Source organism: Oncorhynchus mykiss, chromosome 7 (genome assembly GCF_057628025.1).
Source record: "Oncorhynchus mykiss isolate SJ-2025 chromosome 7, ASM5762802v1, whole genome shotgun sequence".
Taxonomy (NCBI): Eukaryota; Metazoa; Chordata; class Actinopteri; order Salmoniformes; family Salmonidae; genus Oncorhynchus; species Oncorhynchus mykiss.
The window spans coordinates 56,649,815-56,673,869 of NC_143028.1; the positions used below are offsets into that span (position 1 = coordinate 56,649,815).

Below are 24,055 nucleotides of genomic sequence, written 5' to 3' on the forward strand. Positions count from 1 at the left end.
CGTGGCTTTAGCTGCCGGGGAAACCATGACACTGGCTCTTCTTTAGGAACTGGCTGTGTGATCAAGTAGAAACATGTTACCATGTACCACTGTCTGTCCATGTTGATGCATCCCTATGTAACAGTATAGCTTCCGTCCCTCTCCTCACCCCTACCTGGGCTCAAACCAGGGACCCTCTGCACACATCGGCAACAGCCACCCTCGAAACATCGTTACCCATCGCTCCACAAACGCCACGGCCCTTGCAGAGCAAGGGGAACAACTACTTAAAAGTCTCAGAGCGAGTGACGTCACCGATTGAAACGCTATTAGCGCGCACCCATTTCACATCGGTTACATCGGCTAGCCATTTCAATTCGGTTACATCGGCTAGCCAGTTCACATCGGTTACATCGGCTAGCCATTTCACATCGGTTACATCGGCTAGCCATTTCACATCGGTTACATCGGCTAGCCATTTCACATCGGTTACATCGGCTAGCCAGTTCACATCGGTTACATCGGCTAGCCATTTCACATCGGTTACATCGGCTAGCCATTTCACATCGGTTACATCGGCTAGCCAGTTCACATCGGTTACATCGGCTAGCCAGTTCACATCGGTTACATCGGCTAGCCAGTTCACATCGGTTACATCGGCTAGCCATTTCACATCGGTTACATCGGCTAGCCAGTTCACATCGGTTACATCGGCTAGCCAGTTCACATCGGTTACATCGGCTATCCATTTCACATCGGTTACATCGGCTAGCCAGTTCACATCGGTTACATCGGCTAGCCATTTCACACCGGTTACATCGGCTAGCCCTTTCATATCGGTTACATCGGCTAGCCATTTCACATCGGTTACATTGGCTAGCCATTTCACATCGGTTACATCGGCTAGCCCTTTCACATCGGTTACATCGGCTAGCCAGTTCACATCGGTTACATCGGCTAGCCATTTCACATCGGTTACATCGGCTAGCCCTTTCACATCGGCTAGCCATTTCACATCGGTTACATCGGCTAGCCATTTCACATCGGTTACATCGGCTAGCCAGTTCACATCGGTTACATCGGCTAGCCAGTTCACATCGGTTACATCGGCTAGCCAGTTCACATCGGTTACATCGGCTAGCCAGTTCACATCGGTTACATCGGCTAGCCAGTTCACATCGGTTACATCGGCTAGCCAGTTCACATCGGTTACATCGGCTAGCCAGTTCACATCGGTTACATCGGCTAGCCAGTTCACATCGGTTACATCGGCTAGCCAGTTCACATCGGTTACATCGGCTAGCCAGTTCACATCGGTTACATCGGCTAGCCAGTTCACATCGGTTACATCGGCTAGCCATTTCACATCGGTTACATCGGCTAGCCAGTTCACATCGGTTACATCGGCTAGCCCTTTCACATCGGTTACATCGGCTAGCCATTTCACATCGGTTACATCGGCTAGCCATTTCACATCGGTTACATCGGCTAGCCAGTTCACATCGGTTACATCGGCTAGCCATTTCACATCGGTTACATCGGCTAGCCAGTTCACATCGGTTACATCGGCTAGCCAGTTCACATCGGTTACATCGGCTAGCCAGTTCACATCGGTTACATCGGCTAGCCAGTTCACATCGGTTACATCGGCTAGCCAGTTCACATCGGTTACATCGGCTAGCCAGTTCACATCGGTTACATCGGCTAGCCAGTTCACATCGGTTACATCGGCTAGCCAGTTCACATCGGTTACATCGGCTAGCCAGTTCACATCGGTTACATCGGCTAGCCAGTTCACATCGGTTACATCGGCTAGCCATTTCACATCGGTTACATCGGCTAGCCATTTCACATCGGTTACATCGGCTAGCCAGTTCACATCGGTTACATCGGCTAGCCATTTCACATCGGTTACATCGGCTAGCCCTTTCACATCGGTTACATCGGCTAGCCAGTTCACATCGGTTACATCGGCTAGCCAGTTCACATCGGTTACATCGGCTAGCCAGTTCACATCGGTTACATCGGCTAGCCAGTTCACATCGGTTACATCGGCTAGCCAGTTCACATCGGTTACATCGGCTAGCCATTTCACATCGGTTACATCGGCTAGCCAGTTCACATCGGTTACATCGGCTAGCCAGTTCACATCGGTTACATCGGCTATCCATTTCACATCGGTTACATCGGCTAGCCAGTTCACATCGGTTACATCGGCTAGCCATTTCACATCGGTTACATCGGCTAGCCCTTTCACATCGGTTACATCGGCTAGCCATTTCACATCGGTTACATCGGCTAGCCATTTCACATCGGTTACATCGGCTAGCCCTTTCACATCGGTTACATCGGCTAGCCAGTTCACATCGGTTACATCGGCTAGCCATTTCACATCGGTTACATCGGCTAGCCCTTTCACATCGGCTAGCCATTTCACATCGGTTACATCGGCTAGCCATTTCACATCGGTTACATCGGCTAGCCAGTTCACATCGGTTACATCGGCTAGCCAGTTCACATCGGTTACATCGGCTAGCCAGTTCACATCGGTTACATCGGCTAGCCAGTTCACATCGGTTACATCGGCTAGCCAGTTCACATCGGTTACATCGGCTAGCCAGTTCACATCGGTTACATCGGCTAGCCAGTTCACATCGGTTACATCGGCTAGCCAGTTCACATCGGTTACATCGGCTAGCCAGTTCACATCGGTTACATCGGCTAGCCCTTTCACATCGGTTACATCGGCTAGCCATTTCACATCGGTTACATCGGCTAGCCATTTCACATCGGTTACATCGGCTAGCCAGTTCACATCGGTTACATCGGCTAGCCATTTCACATCGGTTACATCGGCTAGCCAGTTCACATCGGTTACATCGGCTAGCCATTTCACATCGGTTACATCGGCTAGCCAGTTCACATCGGTTACATCGGCTAGCCAGTTCACATCGGTTACATCGGCTAGCCAGTTCACATCGGTTACATCGGCTAGCCAGTTCACATCGGTTACATCGGCTAGCCAGTTCACATCGGTTACATCGGCTAGCCATTTCACATCGGTTACATCGGCTAGCCAGTTCACATCGGTTACATCGGCTAGCCAGTTCACATCGGTTACATCGGCTAGCCAGTTCACATCGGTTACATCGGCTAGCCAGTTCACATCGGTTACATCGGCTAGCCAGTTCACATCGGTTACATCGGCTAGCCATTTCACATCGGTTACATCGGCTAGCCAGTTCACATCGGTTACATCGGCTAGCCAGTTCACATCGGTTACATCGGCTAGCCAGTTCACATCGGTTACATCGGCTAGCCATTTCACATCGGTTACATCGGCTAGCCATTTCACATCGGTTACATCGGCTAGCCAGTTCACATCGGTTACATCGGCTAGCCATTTCACATCGGTTACATCGGCTAGCCATTTCACATCGGTTACATCGGCTAGCCATTTCACATCGGTTACATCGGCTAGCCAGTTCACATCGGTTACATCGGCTAGCCAGTTCACATCGGTTACATCGGCTAGCCAGTTCACATCGGTTACATCGGCTAGCCAGTTCACATCGGTTACATCGGCTAGCCAGTTCACATCGGTTACATCGGCTAGCCATTTCACATCGGTTACATCGGCTAGCCAGTTCACATCGGTTACATCGGCTAGCCAGTTCACATCGGTTACATCGGCTAGCCATTTCACATCGGTTACATCGGCTAGCCATTTCACATCGGTTACATCGGCTAACCAGTTCACATCGGTTACATCGGCTAGCCATTTCACATCGGTTACATCGGCTAGCCATTTCACATCGGTTACATCGGCTAGCCAGTTCACATCGGTTACATCGGCTAGCCAGTTCACATCGGTTACATCGGCTAGCCAGTTCACATCGGTTACATCGGCTAGCCAGTTCACATCGGTTACATCGGCTAGCCATTTCACATCGGTTACATCGGCTAGCCAGTTCACATCGGTTACATCGGCTAGCCAGTTCACATCGGTTACATCGGCTAGCCAGTTCACATCGGTTACATCGGCTAGCCAGTTCACATCGGTTACATCGGCTAGCCAGTTCACATCGGTTACATCGGCTAGCCAGTTCACATCGGTTACATCGGCTAGCCATTTCACATCGGTTACATCGGCTAGCCAGTTCACATCGGTTACATCGGCTAGCCAGTTCACATCGGTTACATCGGCTAGCCAGTTCACATCGGTTACATCGGCTAGCCAGTTCACATCGGTTACATCGGCTAGCCAGTTCACATCGGTTACATCGGCTAGCCAGTTCACATCGGTTACATCGGCTAGCCAGTTCACATCGGTTACATCGGCTAGCCAGTTCACATCGGTTACACCTACATTTGGGGTAATTTACTCTGCTTCAATGTGCATCTAAATAAAATAGACCTATTGAACTGTGTCCTTGTGTAGGCTAGAGTACGTATTTGTATACTGAATCCCTATGTGTATATTATGGACTGTGTCTTTTCAGGGAGAAGCCCTTTAGAATCCCTATAGTAGGAGACCACTGGAACATCTAAAACTCACCTTGGCATTTCCTGCCTTTTCCTCAGCCAGGTTTCTAATCTGTAATCTGGGTTTAGGTCCACTGCCCGCTGAGAGCTCTTCGAGATGATACTACCCAGAAGGAATCTAATTTCTGGCCTCAGATAAAGACATCACCCGTTCAGATTAGGTGAACCGTCAGACACTCTCAACCCTCAGCCCTTATCGAAGTGTTATTGAATTGTAATCTCAGCTAACCGTAAAATAACGGAAACCCTCAGCCTTTATTGAAACATTATTGAAATGTTATCTCAGACTCTGCAGGGCAGTCAGGGGTTCGTTCAACAGCTGTTCACAGGGGGAGGGAGGGAGGTGGGGGAGCAGGTAGAACAGAGGGCTTGAGGAGGGGCATATTTATCATCTGTGTTCAACAGGGGGGATAACGAGGTGAATGCACTCCAGATGGATTGTGTATGCGTGGGAGAGTGTGTGTGTGCGTGCGTGTGTGTGTGTGTGTGGCAGCAGTGCCTACGGAGGCGGTTGGCAGAGAGGCTGCTCTGCTTCAAGGCCAGATTCTCAGGCAGAGAACTCAGTCAGGCAAGAGTGAAGAGAGGGAGAGAGTGAGAAAAAGATAGAACGAGAAAGTAGAGTGCTGACTGACACACAATAGACATGTTCACTATAACCTGCCATCACCCCACCTCTACATTCGTCCACCTCTGTGTACCCATCCTTTCCTCCCCTAAGTCCCATTCACTCTTTCTCCTCCTCCATTTTCTTCCTCTCCCTTATCTCTCCTCTCTTCTCCTCTTCTGTCCTCCCCCTCACTCTCTGTGTATATCTCTGATTCATACCATCCTACACTTGCATCCATGGGTCTCCATATTTAGTCCTCTCTCTCCCTCCACTTCCTCCTCTCATCCTGTCACTGGAGTGACACCAACACTCATCATCCAGCTCATGTCTTTCCATCCGTCCTTCTCTCTGTCAGACCACTGCCGCTAAGCACTAGTAGCTAGCTACTTTAATCTTTTCACTGTTTTCTGGTCATCTCTGTTGTTCTTCCCTTTCCCCCTTTTCATTCCTCATTTCATTTGCTTAATCTCTGTCCCCCCTCTCTCTCAAATGGAAGTGACTTATAAAAGGCCTGTGTTTGAACAGATGGGTAATACACCACACCTTGTTGAGCATAGAGGGTCATTACCAGGGTTGCTAAAGTCTGATGTGGGAATTGGGAATCCAACTACAGGCAGTTCAATTAGGTGTCTTACCCCATTTGCCTTTACCATTACTTCCAGGGTTTATGGGTTTGCCTTTACCATTACTTCCAGAGTTTATGGGTTTGCCTTTACCATTACTTCCAGGGTTTATGGGTTTGCCTTTACCATTACTTCCAGGGTTTATGGGTTTGCCTTTACCATTACTTCCAGGGTTTATGGGTTTGCCTTTACCATTACTTCCAGGGTTTATGGGTTTGCCTTTACCATTACTTCCAGGGTTTATGGGTTTGCCTTTACCATTACTTCCAGGGTTTATGGGTTTGCCTTTACCATTACTTCCAGGGTTTATGGGTTTGCCTTTACCATTACTTCCAGGGTTTATGGGTTTGCCCGATTTGTCAGGTGCTATTTGAAAATATGGTTAACAAATGTTCTTACATAATAAAATCTGAATTGGAATTATTTTCATGTAATCCACAGATAATGAGAGTCGGGGAAAAAAGTGGGTAAAGAACTGCCAACAAAGTGCCTTAAAGTATAAATATTGTAGATATTTTTCCCAAACAGATTTTGAGATGTGAAGAATTCAGACAGGAAAAGAAAACCACTAATCCTAAAAGTGATTGGTTGAAATATTCTAGTATTTCGTCATCAAAGTTGGACATTCGTGTGTGTGTGTGTGTGTGTGTGTGTGTGTGCGTGCGCGTGCGCGTGCTACAGTATGAACACATAGCCGACACACAGTTTCTCCAGTGTAGCCATTTTAAATGAAGAACACACTGTTGTTTGGAAAGAAGTGGTTACAATTGTGTAATTTTTGTTCAAATGAGTCTATTTGTCCACTGTAGGTTTGGTGCACATAGTAACCTACAGTGTCTTCAGAAAGTATTCAGACCCCTTGAATTTTTCCACATTTTATTGTGTTACAGCCTGAATTTAAAATGGATTAAGTTTGTATTTTGTGTCACTGATCGCCACACAATAACCCATAATGTCAAAGTGGAATTATGTTTTGAATATTAATAAAAAATGAACATCTGAAATGTCTTCAACCCCTTTGTTATGGCAAGCCTAAATAAGTTCAGGAGTAAAAATGTGCTTAACAAGTCAGATAATACGTTGTATGGACTCACTGTGTGCAGTAATCTGGACCCCTACAGTGTGTCAAATCGGAGGGCCTGTTGTCCGGACCTCCGGCAGTCTATGGGGGTGCCACAGGGTTCAATTCTCAGGCCGACTCTCTTCTCTGTAAACATCAATGATGTTCTTTCTGCTGGTGATTCTCTGATTCACCTCTACGCAGACGACACCATTCTGTATACTTCTGGCCCTTCGTTGGACACTGTGTTAACTAACCTCCAGATGAGCTTCAATGCCATACAACTCTCCTTCCGTGTCCTCCAACTGCTCTTAAATGCAAGCAAAACTAAATGCATGCTCTTCAACCGATTGCTGCTCGCACCTGCCCGCTCGTCCAGCATCACTACTCTGGACGGGTCTGACTTAGAATATGTGGACAACTACAAATACCTAGGTGTCTGTTTAGACTGTAAACTCTCCTTCCAGATTCACATTAAACATGTTACGGTGAGTGAATGAGGACCCAAAAGCGAACTAACTTAAACAGAGCTTCTTTAATAACCAAACATAGGTAGGCTCAGATAGACTGGCAGATTCCGACAGGACAGGACAAGGTTACAGCAAACATGACGATAGTCTGGCTCAGGCATGAAACACAACAAACAAGAATCCGACAAGGACAGGAACAAAAACAGAGAGAGATATAGGGGACTAATCAGAGGGAAAAGGGGAACAGGTGGGAGAAGGGGTGACGAGGTAGTCAAGAGGAGACAAGGAACAGCTGGGGGAAAGCGGGGGAGAAAAGGTAACCTAATACGACCAGCAGAGGGAGACAGGGTGAAAGGAAAGGACAGAAAGACACAACATGACAATACATGACAGTACCCCCCCACTCACCGAGCGCCTCCTGGCGCACTCGAGGAGGAAACCTGGCGGCAACGGAGGAAATCCTCGATCAGCGCACGGTCCAGCACGTCCCGAGAGGGAACCCAACTCCTCTCCTCAGGACCGTACCCCTCCCAATCAACGAGGTACTGGTGACCACGGCCCCGAGGACGCATGTCCAAAATCCTGCGGACCCTGTAGATGGGTGCGCCCTCGACAAGGATGGGGGGGGGGGGGGGAGACGAGCGGGGGCGCGAAGAACGGGCTTAATACAGGAGACATGGAAGACCGGGTGGACGCGACGAAGGTATCGCGGAAGAAGAAGTCGAACTGCGGCAGGATTAATGACCCGAGAAATACGGAACGGACCAATGAACCGCGGGGTCAACTTGCGAGAAGCCGTCTTAAGGGGAAGGTTCTGAGTGGAGAGCCAAACTCTCTGACCGCGACAATATCTAGGACTCTTAGTTCTACGCTTATTAGCAGCCCTCACAGTCTGCGTCCTATAACGGCCAAGTGCAGACCTGACCCTCTTCCAGGTGCGCTCGCAACGTTGGACAAAAGCCTGAGCGGAGGGGACGCTGGACTCGGCGAACTGAGATGAGAACAGCGGAGGCTGGTACCCGAGGCTACTCTGAAAAGGAGATAGCCCGGTCGCAGACGAAGGAAGCGAGTTGTGGGCGTATTCTGCCCAGGGGAGCTGTTCTGACCAAGACGCAGGGTTGCGAAAAGAAAGACTGCGTAAGATGCGACCAATAGTCTGATTGGCCCGTTCTGCTTGACCGTTAGACTGGGGGTGAAAGCCGGAAGAGAGACTGACGGAAGCCCCAATCAAACGGCAAAACTCCCTCCAAAATTGAGACGTGAATTGCGGACCTCTGTCCGAAACGACGTCTGACGGAAGGCCATGAATTCTGAAAACATTCTCGATGATGATTTGTGCCGTCTCTTTAGCAGAAGGAAGCTTAGCAAGGGGAATGAAATGAGCCGCCTTAGAGAACCTATCGACAACCGTAAGAATAACAGTCTTCCCCGCTGACGAAGGCAGTCCGGTGACAAAATCTAAGGCGATGTGAGACCACGGTCGAGAGGGAATGGGAAGCGGCCTGAGACGGCCGGCAGGAGGGGAGTTACCGGACTTAGTCTGCGCGCAGACCGAACAAGCAGCCACGAAACGACGCGTGTCATGCTCCCGGGTGGGCCACCAAAAACGCTGGCGAATGGAAGCAAGCGTACCCCGAACGCCAGGGTGGCCGGCTAACTTGGCAGAGTGAGCCCACTGAAGAACGGCCAGACGAGTAGGAACGGGAACGAAAAGAAGGTTCCTAGGACAAGCGCGCGGCGACGGAGTGTGAGTGAGCGCTTGCTTTACCTGCCTCTCAATTCCCCAGACAGTCAACCCGACAACACGCCCCTCAGGGAGAATCCCCTCGGGGTCAGTGGAGGCTACTGAAGAACTGAAGAGACGAGATAAAGCATCAGGCTTGGTGTTCTTAGAGCCCGGACGATAAGAAATCACGAACTCGAAACGAGCGAAAAACAGCGCCCAACGCGCCTGACGCGCATTAAGTCGTTTGGCAGAACGGATGTACTCAAGGTTCCTATGGTCAGTCCAAACGACAAAAGGAACGGTCGCCCCCTCCAACCACTGTCGCCATTCGCCTAGGGCTAACCGGATGGCGAGCAGTTCGGTTTCCCACATCATAGTTACGTTCCGACGGCGACAGGCGATGAGAAAAATACGCGCATGGGTGGACCTTGTCGTCAGAGAGGGAGCGCTGAGAAAGAATGGCTCCCACGCCCACCTCTGACGCGTCAACCTCGACAACGAACTGTCTAGAGACGTCAGGTGTAACAAGGATAGGAGCGGATGTAAAACGATTCTTGAGGAGATCAAAAGCTCCCTGGGCGGAAACGGACCACTTAAAGCACGTCTTGACAGAAGTAAGGGCTGTGAGAGGAGCTGCCACCTGACCGAAATTACGGATGAAACGACGATAGAAGTTCGCGAAGCCGAGAAAGCGCTGCAGCTCGACGCGTGACTTAGGGGCGGGCCAATCAATGACAGCTTGGACCTTAGCGGGATCCATCTTAATGCCTTCAGCGGAAATAACAGAACCGAGAAATGTGACGGAGGAGGCATGAAAAGTGCACTTCTCAGCCTTCACAAAAAGACAATTCTCTAAAAGGCGCTGGAGGACACGTCGAACGTGCTGAAGATGAATCTGGAGTGACGGTGAAAAAATCAGGATATCGTCAAGGTAAACGAAAACAAAGATGTTCAGCATGTCTCTCAGGACATCATTGACTAATGCCTGAAAGACAGCTGGAGCGTTAGCGAGGCCGAAAGGAAGAACCCGGTATTCAAAGTGCCCTAACGGAGTGTTAAACGCCGTCTTCCACTCGTCCCCCTCCCTGATGCGCACGAGATGGTAAGCGTTACGAAGGTCCAACTTAGTGAAAAACCTGGCTCCCTGCAGGATCTCGAAGGCTGAAGACATAAGAGGAAGCGGATAACGATTCTTAACTGTTATGTCATTCAGCCCTCGATAATCTATGCAGGGGCGCAGAGACCCGTCCTTCTTCTTGACAAAAAAAAACCCCGCTCCGGCGGGAGAGGAGGAGGGGACTATGGTACCGGCGTCAAGAGCTACAGACAAATAATCCTCGAGAGCCTTACGTTCGGGAGCCGACAGAGAGTATAGTCTACCCCGGGGGGGAGTGGTTCCCGGAAGGAGATCAATACTACAATCATACGACCGGTGTGGAGGAAGAGAGGTGGCCCTGGACCGACTGAACACCGTGCGCAGATCGTGATATTCCTCCGGCACCCCTGTCAAATCACCAGGCTCCTCCTGTGAAGAAGAGACAGAGGAAACAGGAGGGATAGCAGACATTAAACATTTCACATGACAAGAGACGTTCCAGGAGAGGATAGAATTACTAGACCAATTAATGGAAGGATTATGACAAACTAGCCAGGGATGGCCCAAAACAACAGGTGTAAAAGGTGAACGAAAAATCAAAAAAGAAATGGTTTCGCTATGATTACCAGAAACAGTGAGGGTTAAAGGTAGCGTCTCACGCTGAATCCTGGGGAGGGAACTACCATCCAGGGCGAACAAGGCCGTGGACTCCCTTAACTGTCTGAGAGGAATGTCATGTTCCCGAGCCCAGGTCTCGTCCATAAAACAGCCCTCCGCCCCAGAGTCTATTAAGGCACTGCAGGAAGCTGACGAACCGGTCCAGCGTAGATGGACCGACAAGGTAGTGCAGGATCTTGAAGGAGAGACAGGAGTAGTAGCGCTCACCAGTAGCCCTCCGCTTACTGATGAGCTCTGGCTTTTACTGGACATGAAGTGACAAAATGACCAGCAGAACCGCAATAGAGACAGAGGCGGTTGGTGATTCTCCGTTCCCTCTCCTTAGTCGAGATGCGGATACCTCCCAGCTGCATAGGCTCAGCTCCCGAGCCGGCAGAGGAAGATGGTAGTGATGCGGAGAGGGGGGCAACGGAGAACGCGAGCTCCTTTCCACGAGCTCGGTGACGAAGATCAACCCGTCGCTCAATGTGAATAGCGAGTTCAATCAGGGAATCCACGCTGGAAGGGACCTCCCGGGAGAGAATCTCATCCTTTACCTCTGCGCGGAGACCCTCCAGAAAACGAGCGAGCAAAGCCGGCTCGTTCCAGCCACTGGAGGCAGCAAGAGTGCGAAACTCAATAGAGTAGTCTGTTATGGATCGATTACCTTGACATAGGGAAGACAGGGCCCTGGAAGCCTCCTCCCCAAAAACAGATCGATCAAAAACCCGTATCATCTCCTCCTTAAAGTCCTGATACTGGTTAGTACACTCAGCCCTTGCCTCCCAGATTGCCGTGCCCCACTCACGAGCCCGTCCAATAAGGAGAGATATGACGTAGGCGACACGAGCAGTGCTCCTGGAGTAAGTGTTGGGCTGGAGAGAAAACACAATATCACACTGGGTGAGGAACGAGCGGCATTCAGTGGGCTCCCCAGAGTAACACGGCGGGTTATTGATTCTGGGCTCTGGAGATTCGAAAGCCCTGGAAGTGGCCGGTGGATCGAGGCGGAGATGGTGAACCTGTTCTGTGAGGTTGGAGACTTGGGTGGCCAGGGTCTCAACGGCATGTCGAGCAGCAGACAATTCCTGCTCGTGTCTGCCTAGCATCGCTCCCTGGATCTCGACGGCTGAGTGGAGAGGATCCGAAGTCGCTGGGTCCATTCTTGGTCGGATTCTTCTGTTACGGTGAGTGAATGAGGACCCAAAAGCGAACTAACTTAAACAGAGCTTCTTTAATAACCAAACATAGGTAGGCTCAGATAGACCGGCAGATTCCGACAGGACAGGACAAGGTTACAGCAAACATGACGATAGTCTGGCTCAGGCATGAAACACAACAAACAAGAATCCGACAAGGACAGGAACAAAAACAGAGAGAGATATAGGGGACTAATCAGAGGGAAAAGGGGAACAGGTGGGAGAAGGGGTGACGAGGTAGTCAAGAGGAGACAAGGAACAGCTGGGGGAAAGCGGGGGAGAAAAGGTAACCTAATACGACCAGCAGAGGGAGACAGGGTGAAAGGAAAGGACAGAAAGACACAACATGACAATACATGACAAAACATCTCCAATCCAAAATTAAATCTAGAATCGGCTTCCTATTTCGCAGCAAAGCATCCTACACTCATGCTGCCAAACATACCCTACCGATCCTCGACTTCGGCGATGTCATTTACAAAATAGCCTCCAACACTCTACTCAACAAATTGGATGCAGTGCCATCTGTTTTGTCACAAAAGTCCCATACACTACCCACCACTGCGACCTGTATGATCTTGTTGGCTGGCCCTCGCTTCATACTCGTCGCCAAACCCACTGGCCCCAGGTCATCTACAAATCTCTGCTAGGTAAAGCCCCGCCTTATCTCAGCTCACTGGTCACCATAGCAGCACCCACCCATAGCACGCGTTCCAGCAGGTATATCTCACTGGTCACCCCCAAAGCCAATTCTTCCAGTTCTCTGCTGCAAATGACTGGAACGAACTGCAAAAATCTCTGAAGCTGGAGACTCTTACCTCCCTCACTTGATTTAAGCACCAGCTGTCAGAGCAGCTCACGGATCACTGCACCTGTACATAGCTCATCTGTAAATAGCCCATCCAATCTACCTCATCCCCATACTGTATTTATTTATTTATGTATCTTGCTCCTTTGCACCCCAGTATCTCAACTTGCACATTCATCTTCTGCACATCCTACCATTCCAGTGTTTAATTGCTATTTTGTAATTACTGTGCCACCATGGCCTATTTATTGCCTTAACCTACCTTATCCTACCTCATTTGCACATGCTGTATATAGACATTTTCTACTGTATTATTGACTGTATGTTTGTTTATTCCATGTGTAACTCTGTGTTGTTGTATGTGTCGAACTGCTTTGCTTTATCTTGGCCAGGTCGCAGTTGCAATTGAGAACTTGTTCTCAACTAGCCTACCTGGTTAAATAAAGGTGAAATATAATTTTAAAAATAGGTGTTTAACATGATTTGTGAACAACTACCTCATCTCTACCTCACACATACAATTATCTGTAAGGTGCCTCAGTCGAGTAGTGAATTTGAAGCACAAATTCAACAACAAATACCAGGGAGGTTTTCCAATGCCATTCATTTTAATTACACTTTGTAACACCACAAAATGTGGAATAAGTCAAGGAGTGTGAATTCTTTCTGAAGGAACTGTATGTACAGTGCCTTGCGAAAGTATTCGGCCCCCTTGAACTTTGCGACCTTTTGCCACATTTCAGGCTTCAAACATAAAGATATAAAACTGTATTTTTTTGTGAAGAATCAACAACAAGTGGGACACAATCATGAAGTGGAACGAGATTTATTGGATATTTCAAACTTTTTTAACAAATAAAAAACTGAAAAATTGGGCGTGCAAAATTATTCAGCCCCCTTAAGTTAATACTTTGTAGCGCCACCTTTTGCTGCGATTACAGCTGTAAGTCGCTTGGGGTATGTCTCTATCAGTTTTGCACATCGAGAGACTGATATTTTTTCCCATTCCTCCTTGCAAAACAGTTCGAGCTCAGTGAGGTTGGATGGAGAGCATTTGTGAACAGCAGTTTTCAGTTCTTTCCACAGATTCTCGATTGGATTCAGGTCTGGACTTTGACTTGGCCATTCTAACACCTGGATATGTTTATTTTTAAACCATTCCATTGTAGATTTTGCTTTATGTTTTGGATAATTGTCTTGTTGGAAGACAAATCTCCGTCCCAGTCTCAGGTCTTTTGCAGACTCCATCAGGTTTTCTTCCAGAATGGTCCTGTATTTGGCTCCATCCATCTTCCCATCAATTTTAACCATCTTCCCTGACCCTGCTGAAGAAAAGCAGGCCCAAACTATGATGCTGCCACCACCATGTTTGACAGTGGGGATGATGTGTTCAGCTGTGTTGCTTTTACGCCAAACATAACGTTTTGCATTGTTGCCACCTCAGCTGTAGATCTCTGCAGTTCATCCAGAGTGATCATGGGCCTCTTGGCTGCATCTCTGATCAGTCTTCTCCTTGTATGAGCTGAAAGTTTAGAGGGACGGCCAGGTCTTGGTAGATTTGCAGTGGTCTGATACTCCTTCCATTTCAATATTATCGCTTGCACAGTGCTCCTTGGGATGTTTAAAGCTTGGGAAATCTTTTTGTATCCAAATCTGTCTTTAAACTTCTTCACAACAGTATCTCGGACCTGCCTGGTGTGTTCCTTGTTCTTCATGATGCTCTCTGCGCTTTTAACGGACCTCTGAGACTATCACAGTGCAGGTGCATTTATACGGAGACTTGATTACACACAGGTGGATTGTATTTATCATCATTAGTCATTTAGGTCAACATTGGATCATTCAGAGATCCTCACTGAACTTCTGGAGAGAGTTTGCTGCACTGAAAGTAAAGGGGCTGAATAATTTTGCACGCCCAATTTTTCAGTTTTTGATTTGTTGAAAAAGTTAGAAATATCCAATAAATGTTGTTCCACTTCATGATTGTGTCCCACTTGTTGTTGATTCTTCACAAAAAAATACAGTTTTATATCTTTATGTTTGAAGCCTGAAATGTGGCAAAAGGTCGCAAAGTTCAAGGGGGCCGAATACTTTCGCAAGGCACTGTATGTGTACTGTCTGTGGAACTAGTATTGTGTGTGTGTGTGTTGCATGTTGTGATTGTTTGAACACAATAGTAAACATTACTCTCTTCTTTCTCAGGTGATATCACTCAGAAGGGATATGAGAAGAAAAAGACTAAACTTCTGCTTCCCTTCTTCATGCAAACACCAGGTAAGAAACATTGACCTATCCTCTTATCCTGGATACAACATCTCCCCTCTTTTCTCTTTTCCTACTTTTAGAATTTGATCCATGTGCCCCTTCGGCCTATGAGAACATACCTACCATATCCAACTACTCTTTTTGTTTGGTTTTAGTTCATTTTAAAAAATCATCATGATGTTCATAATCATAGCTGTTTGGTGCTCACTGCTCCCTCTTAGTGGTACCCCCAGTCACTACAGTTTTTGCAGACTTTCCTCCAGTTCAGAGAAACACCATTATCCTCTCCTGACAGCCAGGCACCACTTCCCTCTTTAGCCCACTAATGATTGTATGCAAATATCAGCTATTCTCGGAAATGACTAAAGCTGCTCCCATGTTTACAATGTCTTGATGACATAGGGCTCCTGAGTGGCTCAGCGGTCAGTGAAAGAGGTGTCACTACAGTCCCTGGTTCGAATCCAGGCTGTATCACATCCGGCTGTGATTGGGAGACCCATAGGGCGGCACACAATTGGCCAAGCTTCGGCCGGGGTAGGCCGTCATTGTAAATAAGAATTTGTTCTTAACTGACATGCCTAGTTAAATAAAGGAAAATAAATATCTAATAATAATCTGTTATGGTTAGATGGAACCCTTTTGTAAAGATCTTTATACATTTTATGAAAATACTGTATGTTGTAAAATCACATATAGAACCTAATGACATTTTGTAAGATTGTATCAGATTATAGGATGATTTATTTTTGAGAGTGTGCAATAGCATAACATAGCATCACTAACTGACTTAGTCACATAACATCTGACCCGCAATAACATTGCTAAATATGTGTATGTGACCAATAACATTGCTAAATACGTGTATGTGACCAATAACATTTGATTTGATTTGAAGTTCCTGTTCAAACTGTGAATGAGAGACTGATGAAGTGTGTGCAGCTTGTGCAAAAAAACAAAGCAGAGCTCATGCCTTTCATGCAACTTTTTTCAAATCATCATTAGAGTCGCATCATGCAGACTTAGAATGTATTCAAAATCAAAACATATAGCCCAACGTTTGTATCACTAGGGTTGCATATTTTGGGGATAATTCAGAGGTGGACATTTTCCGTGGGAATTAACTGGAACATATGGGAATTAACGGGAATATATGGGAATTAACATTAATACCATTTAAATGTAGATGTATTTTGCATTGGATATGTTTACCATGTCATATGGAGACAGAAACATAAACTTTTTACATTATCATAAGTAGACATAATTGCAAATGATTAAATCCTTCCAATAGAAATAAAAACAAAACAATTTAGTTACGAATTGAACTTTAATTCAATAAGTTGACTCTTCACATGGGATGATTTCATGGAACAACAAAAGAAAGGGAATATTGAATGATCCCCAATTAAATCAAAATCAAATCAAATGTATAAAGCCCTTCATACATCAGCTGATATCTCAAAGTGCTGTACAGAAACCCAGCCTAAAACCCCAAACAGCAAGCAATGCGGATGTAGAAGCACGGTGGCTAGGAAAAACTCCCTAGAAAGGCCAAAGCCTAGGAAGAAACCTAGAGAGGAATCAGGCTATGAGGGGTGGCCAGTCCTCTTCTGGCTGTGCCGGGTGGAGATTATAACAGAACATGGCCAAGATGTTCAAATGTTCATAAATGACCAGCATGATCAAATAATAATAATCACAGTGGTTGTCGAGGGTGCAGAAAGTCAGCACCTCAGGAGTAAATGTCAGTTGGCTTTTCATGGCCGATCATTAAGAGTATCTCTACCGCTCCTGCTGTCTCTAGAGAGTTGAAAACAGCAAGTCTGGGACAGGTAGCACATCCGGTGAACAGGTCAGGGTTCTATAGCCGCAGGCAGAACAGTTGAAACTGGAGCAGCAGCACGGCCAGGTGGACTGGTCCTAGGGCTCAGGTCCTCCGAGAGAAAGAAAGAGAGAATTAGAGAGAGCATACTTAAATTGAGCTCGAGCTGTTTTGCAAGGAGGAATGGGAAAACATTTCAGTCTCTCGATGTGCAAAACTGATAGAGACATACCCCAAGCGACTTACAGCTGTAATCGCAGCAAAAGGTGGCGCTACAAAGTATTAACTTAAGGGGGCTGAATAATTTTGCACGCCCAATTTTTCAGTTTTTGATTTGTTAAAAAAGTTTGAAAGGAATGGAAGATTCGATATAGGCCGATTAGGTTTTTAATATTTTCTGGGTCAAGGTTAGGCTTTTTCAAGAGAGCCTTTATTACTGCCACTTTTAGTGAGTTTGGTACACATCCGGTGGATAGAGAGCCGTTTATTATGTTCAACATAGGAGGGCCAAGCACAGGATGCAGCTCTTTCAGTAGTTTATTTGGAATAGGGTCCAGTATGCAGCTTGAAGGTTTAGAGACCATGATTATTTTCATCATTGTGTCAAGAGATATCGTACTAAAACACTTGAGTGTCTCTCTTGATCCTAGGTCCTGGCAGAGTTGTGCAGACTCAGGACAACTGAGCTTTGGAGGAATACGCAGATTTAAAGAGGAGTCCGTAATTTGCATTCTAATGATCATGATCATTTCCTCAAAGAAGTTCATTAATGTATTACTGCTGAAGTGAAAGCCATCCTCACTTGGGGAATGCTGCTTTTTAGTTAGCTTTGCGACAGTATCAAAAATAAATGTAGGATTATTCTTATGTACCTCAATTAAGTTGGAAAAATTGGATGATCGAGCAGCAGTGAGGGCTCTTCGATACTGCACGGTACTGTCTTTCCAAGCTAGTCGGAAGACTTGCAGTTTGGTGTGGCGCCATTTCCATTCCAATTTTCTGGAAGCTTGCTTCAGAGCTCGGGTATTTTCTGTATACCAGGGAGCTAGTTTCTTATGACAAATGTTTTTAGTTTTTAGGGGTGCAACTGCATCTAGGGTATTGCGCAAGGTTAAATTGAGTTCCTCAGTTAGGTGGTTAGGGTTATTATTTATTTATTTTTTTTGATTTTTTGTCCTCTGACGTCCTTGGGTAGGCAGAGGGAGTCTGGAAGGGCATCAAGGAATCTTTGTGTTGTCTGAGAAGTTATAGCACGACTTTTGATGCTCCTTGGTTGGGGTCTGAGCAGATTATTTGTTGCGATTGCAAAGGTAATAAAATGGTGGTCCGATAGTCCAGGATTATGAGGAAAAACATTAAGATCCACAACATTTATTCAATGGGACAAAACTAGGTCCAGAGTATGACTGTGACAGTGAGTAGGTGCAGAGACATGTTGGACAAAACCCACTGAATTGATGATGGCTCTGAAAGCCTTTCGGATTGGGTCTGTGGACTTTTCCATGTGAATATTAAAATCACAAAAAATTTGAATATTATCTGCTATGACTACAAGGTGCGATAGGAATTCAGGGAACTCAGTGAGGAACACTGTATATGGCCCAGGAAGCCAGTAAACAGTAGCTATAAAAAGTGATTGAGTAGGCTGCATAGATTTTATGACTGGAAGCTCAAAATACGAAAATGTCATTTCTTTTTTTTTGTAAATTGAAATTTGCTATCGTAAATGTTAGCAACACCTCCGCCTTTGCGGGATGCACGGGGGATATGGTCACTAGTGTAACCAGGAGGTGAGGCCTCATTTAACACAGTAAATTCCTCAGGCTTAAGCCATGTTTCAGTCAGGCCAATCACATCAAGATTATGATCAGTGATTAGTTCATTGACTATGACTGCCTTTGAAGTGAGGGATCTAACATTAAGTAGCCCTATTTTGACATGTGAGGTATCACAATCTCTTTCAATAATGGCAGGAATGGAGGAGGTCTTTATCCTAGTGAGATTGCTAAGGCGAACACCGCCATGTTTAGTTTTGCCCAACCTAGGTCGAGGCGCAGACACAGTCTCAATGGGGATAGCTGAGCTGACAACACTGACTGTGCTAGTGGCAGACTCCACTAGCACAGTCAGCTGGCAGGCTGGCTAACAGCCTGCTGCCTGGCCTGCACCCAATTTCATTGAGGAGTTAGAGCCCTGTCTATGTTGGTAGATAAGGTGAGAGCACCCCTCCAGCTAGGATGGAGTCCGTCACTCCTCAGCAGGCCAGGCTTGTTCCTGTTTGTGGGTGAGTCCCAGAAAGAGGGCCAATTATCTACAAATTCTGTATTTTTGGAGGGGCAGAAAACAGTTTTCAACCAGCGATTGAGTTGTGAGACTCTGCTGTTGAGCTCATCACTCCCCCTAACTGGGAGGGGGCCAGAGAAATATTCGATGCCAACACATCTTTCTAGCTGATTTACACTCTGAAGCTATGTTGCACTTGGTGACTTCTGACTGTTTCATCCTAACATCATTGGTGCCGACGTGGGTAACAATATCTCTATACTCTCTACACTCGCCAGTTTTAGCTTTAGCCAGCACCATCTTCAGATTAGCCTTAACATCAGTAGCCCTGCCCCCTGGTAAACAGTGTATGATCGCTGGATGATTCTTTTTAAGTCTAATACTGTGGGTAATGGAGTCGCCAATGACTAGGGTTTTCAATTTGTCAGAGCTAATGGTTGGAGGCTTCGGCGTCTCAGACCCCGTAACGGGAGGAGTAGAGACAAGAAAAGGCTCGGCCTCAGACTCCGACTCGCTGCTTAATAGGGAAAACCGGTTGAAAGTTTCTGTCGGCTGAATGAGCGACACCGGTTGAGCATTCCTACAGCATTTCCCTCCAGAAGCCATGAGAAAGTTGTCAGGCTGCGGGAACTGTGCGAGGGGATTTATACTACTATCTGTACTTACTGGTGGCACAAACGCTGTTTCATCCTTTCCTACACTAAAATGACTGTTGCCTAATGATTGCGTCTGAAGCTGGGCTTGCAGCACAGCTATCCTCGCCATAAGGCGATCGTTCTCCTGTATATTATGAGTACAGCGACTGCAATCAGAAACCATCATGTTAATGTTACTACTTAGCTTCGGCTGGTGGAGGTCCTGACGAACCACGTCCAGATAAAGCGTCCGGAGTGAAAAAGTTGAATGAAAAAAAAGTTGAGTGAAGGAAAAACTAAAAATATAAACGGTAATTAAAAAGATAAAAACGTAAAGTTGTCAGGTAGCAAAGTAAGGTTGGCAACAAAACGCACAGCAACAAGTCTGCAAGTTGTGACTGGAAATGACGAAATGACGATGTGATCCATCACATCTCCCAAAAACCTTTTCAACATACATCTGTAAAATGATAGTCTTGAAACCAAAGCTTTAGTTGTCTTCCTCTCAGGCTTCCATGTACTCTCCCTGGACCTCCTCAATTTTCACCTCTTGAACATCAGACTCTGAGGCCTCATCTTCATTGTCACTTTCCATCCTTGTTGAGGATGGCTCATTGTCAGGCTCAAAAAGCCTCAAATTAGCCCGGATGGCCACACATTTTTCAACAATTTTATTGGTCAGCCTGTTGCGTGCTTTAGTGTGTGTGTGTGTTCCCAAACAAGGACCAGTTGTGCTCTGAGGCGGCTGATGTTGTTGGGATTTGGAGGATAATGGAGGCAACAGGGGAAAGCGCCTCAGATCCACAAAGTCCCTTCCACCAGGTGGCTGATGAGATATGTTGGCACGACTGCCATATTGCATCTCCATCCCAAAGCCCTTGCTTGGAAGTGTACTTCGCCAGACTGCCAAGAACCTTTCCAATGTGGCGAGACAAGGTAGTGATGGGACCATAGGCGTTTTTCATCTCTGCACCAGACAGGATGCTCTTGCCAGCATACTTTGGTACCAATATGTACGCTGCGGCTTGTATGGGCTTCAGGCTGAAGTCTTCACGCTTTGAATGTATTTTTTTTAAATCAACAGTGGAGTGCGCAGGGCAGTACAGATTTCTTCTCTTACATCTGCAAGCAGAGTCTGAACATCAGACAGGATGGCATTGTCTTCCTCAATCCATGCAATGGCTACTGCTATAGGTTTCAGGAGTTTCGGGCTGCTTACCACTCTCTCCCAAAATACATTCCAGGAGGATCCTCTTGATGGGGCTGTCCATATCGGTAGACTGTGATTTCTTGGAGAGACTCTTTCCCCTCCAGACTCCTTCCCCTCCCACTGTCAAACATGATGACAACACCCTCCCAACGGGTGTTGCTGGCAGCTTCAATGTGGTGCTTTTATTCTTCTCACTTTGCTTGGTGAGGTAGATTGCTGCTATAACTTGATGACCCTTCATATACCTAACCATTTCCTTGGCTCTCTTGTAGAGTGTATCCATTGTTTTCAGTACCATGATTCAATGCATGAGCAGCACAGCCAATGGGTGTGATGTGAGGGTAGGACTCCTCCACTTTAGACCAAGCAACCTTCATGTTCGCAGCATTGTTTTTCACCAGTGCAAATATCTTCTGTGGTCCAAGGTCATTGATGACTGCCTTCAGCTCATCTGCAATGTAGAGACCGGTGTGTCTGTTGTCCCTTGTGTCTGGGCTCTTCTGGAATACTGGTTGTGGGGTGGAGATGATGTAGTTAATTATTCCTTGCCCACGAACCCATCATAGATTGCAATACAGCCTGCTTTCTCTATGATTTACTTGACTTTCCCTTGAACTCTGTTGAATTCTACATCCAGCAAATGAGTAGATACAGCATGTCTGGTTGGAGGGGTGTATGCTGAGCGAAGAACATTCAGAAATCTCTTTCAATACACATTGCCTGTGAGCATCAGAGGTGAACCAGTTGCATACACAGTTCAAGCAAGACATTCATCAGCATTTCCCTGACTACTTTCCTCCATTGAGTCAAACAAACTTCTGATTCCAGAAGGACCATGAGCTGTTGCTATCGATAAGGTGTCTGATTCATCATTTTCACCTCGAATAGAAGTAGAGGGACTTTTCTCAGAGGTTGTGAGCGCTGAGGGAACTTTATGTACTTGGCCAGATGATTCTGCATCTTTGTTGCATTCTTCACATATGATTTGGCACACTATTTGCAAATGTACACAGCTTTTCCTTCTACATTAGCTGCAGTGAAATGTCTCCACACATCAGATACTGCCCATGGCATTTTCCTGTAAAGATTAGGAAAATAATTAATAAAATAAAAAATACAATTCCATGTACAGATAAATAGTTAAGCAGTTAGATTAAACAACTCCTTTGTGAGATAATTGTTTTAAAATGAAACATGTATGGAAACAGGTGAATTAACACTCCTCAGTTAGCAGGCTCAAGCAAGCTAAAACCCACATGGTACAAAATCTAACTAGCAGAAATTGTTAAGTTAGAAAGGATAAAAACACACTTTGCTGTAGGCTACTATTTACTAGTTAACAAAAAATCATGTATGTCATATAAAATATATTCACCCCACCCAGTATTGTAATCAAAACTTACCAGAAAGCATGTAGTCCTTGGCTCAGACAGTGTAGTAGTGTGGGCTCAATAGCATCTCATTAGTGTGCAAGATCTTGAGAATCAGCTGAACATGTGATGGAAGAGTGCACTGCACATGTGATGGAAGAATGCACTGTGCATGCATTGAATTGGGGATAGTTGAACCAAAATATGCCACAAGAGCTAGAATTGCCTTATGTGTATCCCACAAAAAAGTTTCACTGTCATAAGCAAACTTTTTTTAAAAGAATTTAAGCAAAATTCCCCAAATTCCCGGGCTTAACTTCCCATGGAAATTTTCCGGAAAAATACAGGAAATTTACCGGAAAGTTTCCGACCCTAATCACAACTAAAGTTGCATAAATAACTCTAAATTAAACATACAGGAGGACCTTCTTTGTTAACCGCTCAACACAGAATAGCTGCATGTACGCACTCCCTCAAATAGTTTTGTAGAAAATATCCTTTCTGTTTCATTCAGATATGTTCAATTGTATTCTTCATACTATAAAATAATGCCACGGAATTCTAAGCAAATCTTGTCTGCTAAATTAACTAGTGTAGCCCACAGCCATATGGCATAGCCACATCAGGGCCTAACCTAAGTCAACTCAGAGTATGCTATTATTTTCTTCTGAAATAGACTACAGTCTAAAGTAAATAATGGATGTATTGTGATGGTGTAGGTTATAGAACATGGATTTATTAGACTTTTCAAAATGGAAATGTTCCAAAGGTCAGCATCAGTGGTTTGTAGGCTGTGTGTCGAAGCCCAGAGATGCTAAATGTGTTTATGTTAATTAACGGTCAATTACCGTGAGACCGACAGTTATTTGCTTGACAATCACCAGCTGACAAATTTTCACGACAGCCACAGCCCTAGTCAGGTCAAGGGAAGAACTGAAAGCATGGAGAGATCTGAGCCCTTTCTGTCTGCATCTATGGAAAGGACGTCTCTATACATGTACTCTGTGGTACATTACCTTCTATATACTATGTACTTTGTTTACTGTCTTGTGATCTCCTAATCATCTACTTAATTTTTGTTGTGCTCCCCAGTAGAACCTCCCCCCCCTGCCTATGACGCACATGCTCCTGGTCCTAGCAACGCCTCTGGCTCCACCCATGTCAGCGCTCACACACAGGCTCCTCCCCCCAGCTCCTCTTCTCGCTACCGTGATCGCCGCTCCCGACGACCGCACCGCAGCGGAGGGACCAGGGATGACCGCTACCGATCAGGTGAGCAACAACTTCTATCCTTACATAAGTTTACGTTTTTAAATCGACACTTAAAGTCACCTAAGGAAATCCAGTCATAGTCAATAATGTTGAGTTTTTCATTCATTTTAGGTTTTATCTATTCTCTCAGTATTTTCTTTAATTTCGATCAATATAACCAGTAATATAGTTTTGAAGCAGAATCTTGTAATCCCATAATTGTCTCAAATACCAAGAAAAAGGCAGCACTGCTTAGAGCGTGTGTGTTAGAGTGTGAATACTGTCTGAGGTCATGTGTGTGTGTGTGTGTCCTGTTGGGTTGTGGAGAAAGAAAAGTCCCTATACTTCTTACAGTGTTCAGCAGCCCCTCTACAGGGGAGCCCAGGAGTCCAGATCCCTCACATTGTGAGTGTGGAGGGATGTCACGGCTTGGCAATGTGCTGGGCTGT

The 24,055-nt window shown here is 46.1% G+C and overlaps 1 protein-coding gene across 8 annotated transcripts in view; it reads left to right on the forward strand.

The window, feature by feature from the left end:
• The window catches only part of LOC110528174 (disco-interacting protein 2 homolog B-A), an 88,047-nt gene that overhangs the window by 24,537 nt on the left and 39,455 nt on the right, over positions 1 to 24,055 (forward strand). For 4 of the 8 annotated variants that reach the window (XM_090241391.1, XM_090241392.1, XM_021610011.3 and 1 more), the window contains exons 2-3: positions 14,973 to 15,044; positions 23,451 to 23,627. In XM_090241391.1, the coding sequence (XP_090097517.1) occupies positions 14,973 to 15,044; positions 23,451 to 23,627 (249 nt within the window). Of the gene's footprint in view, positions 1 to 14,972; positions 15,045 to 23,447; positions 23,628 to 24,055 lie in introns of all 8 variants that reach the window. The other 4 variants (XM_021610013.3, XM_021610014.3, XM_021610010.3 and 1 more) reach the window with 1 other exon arrangement.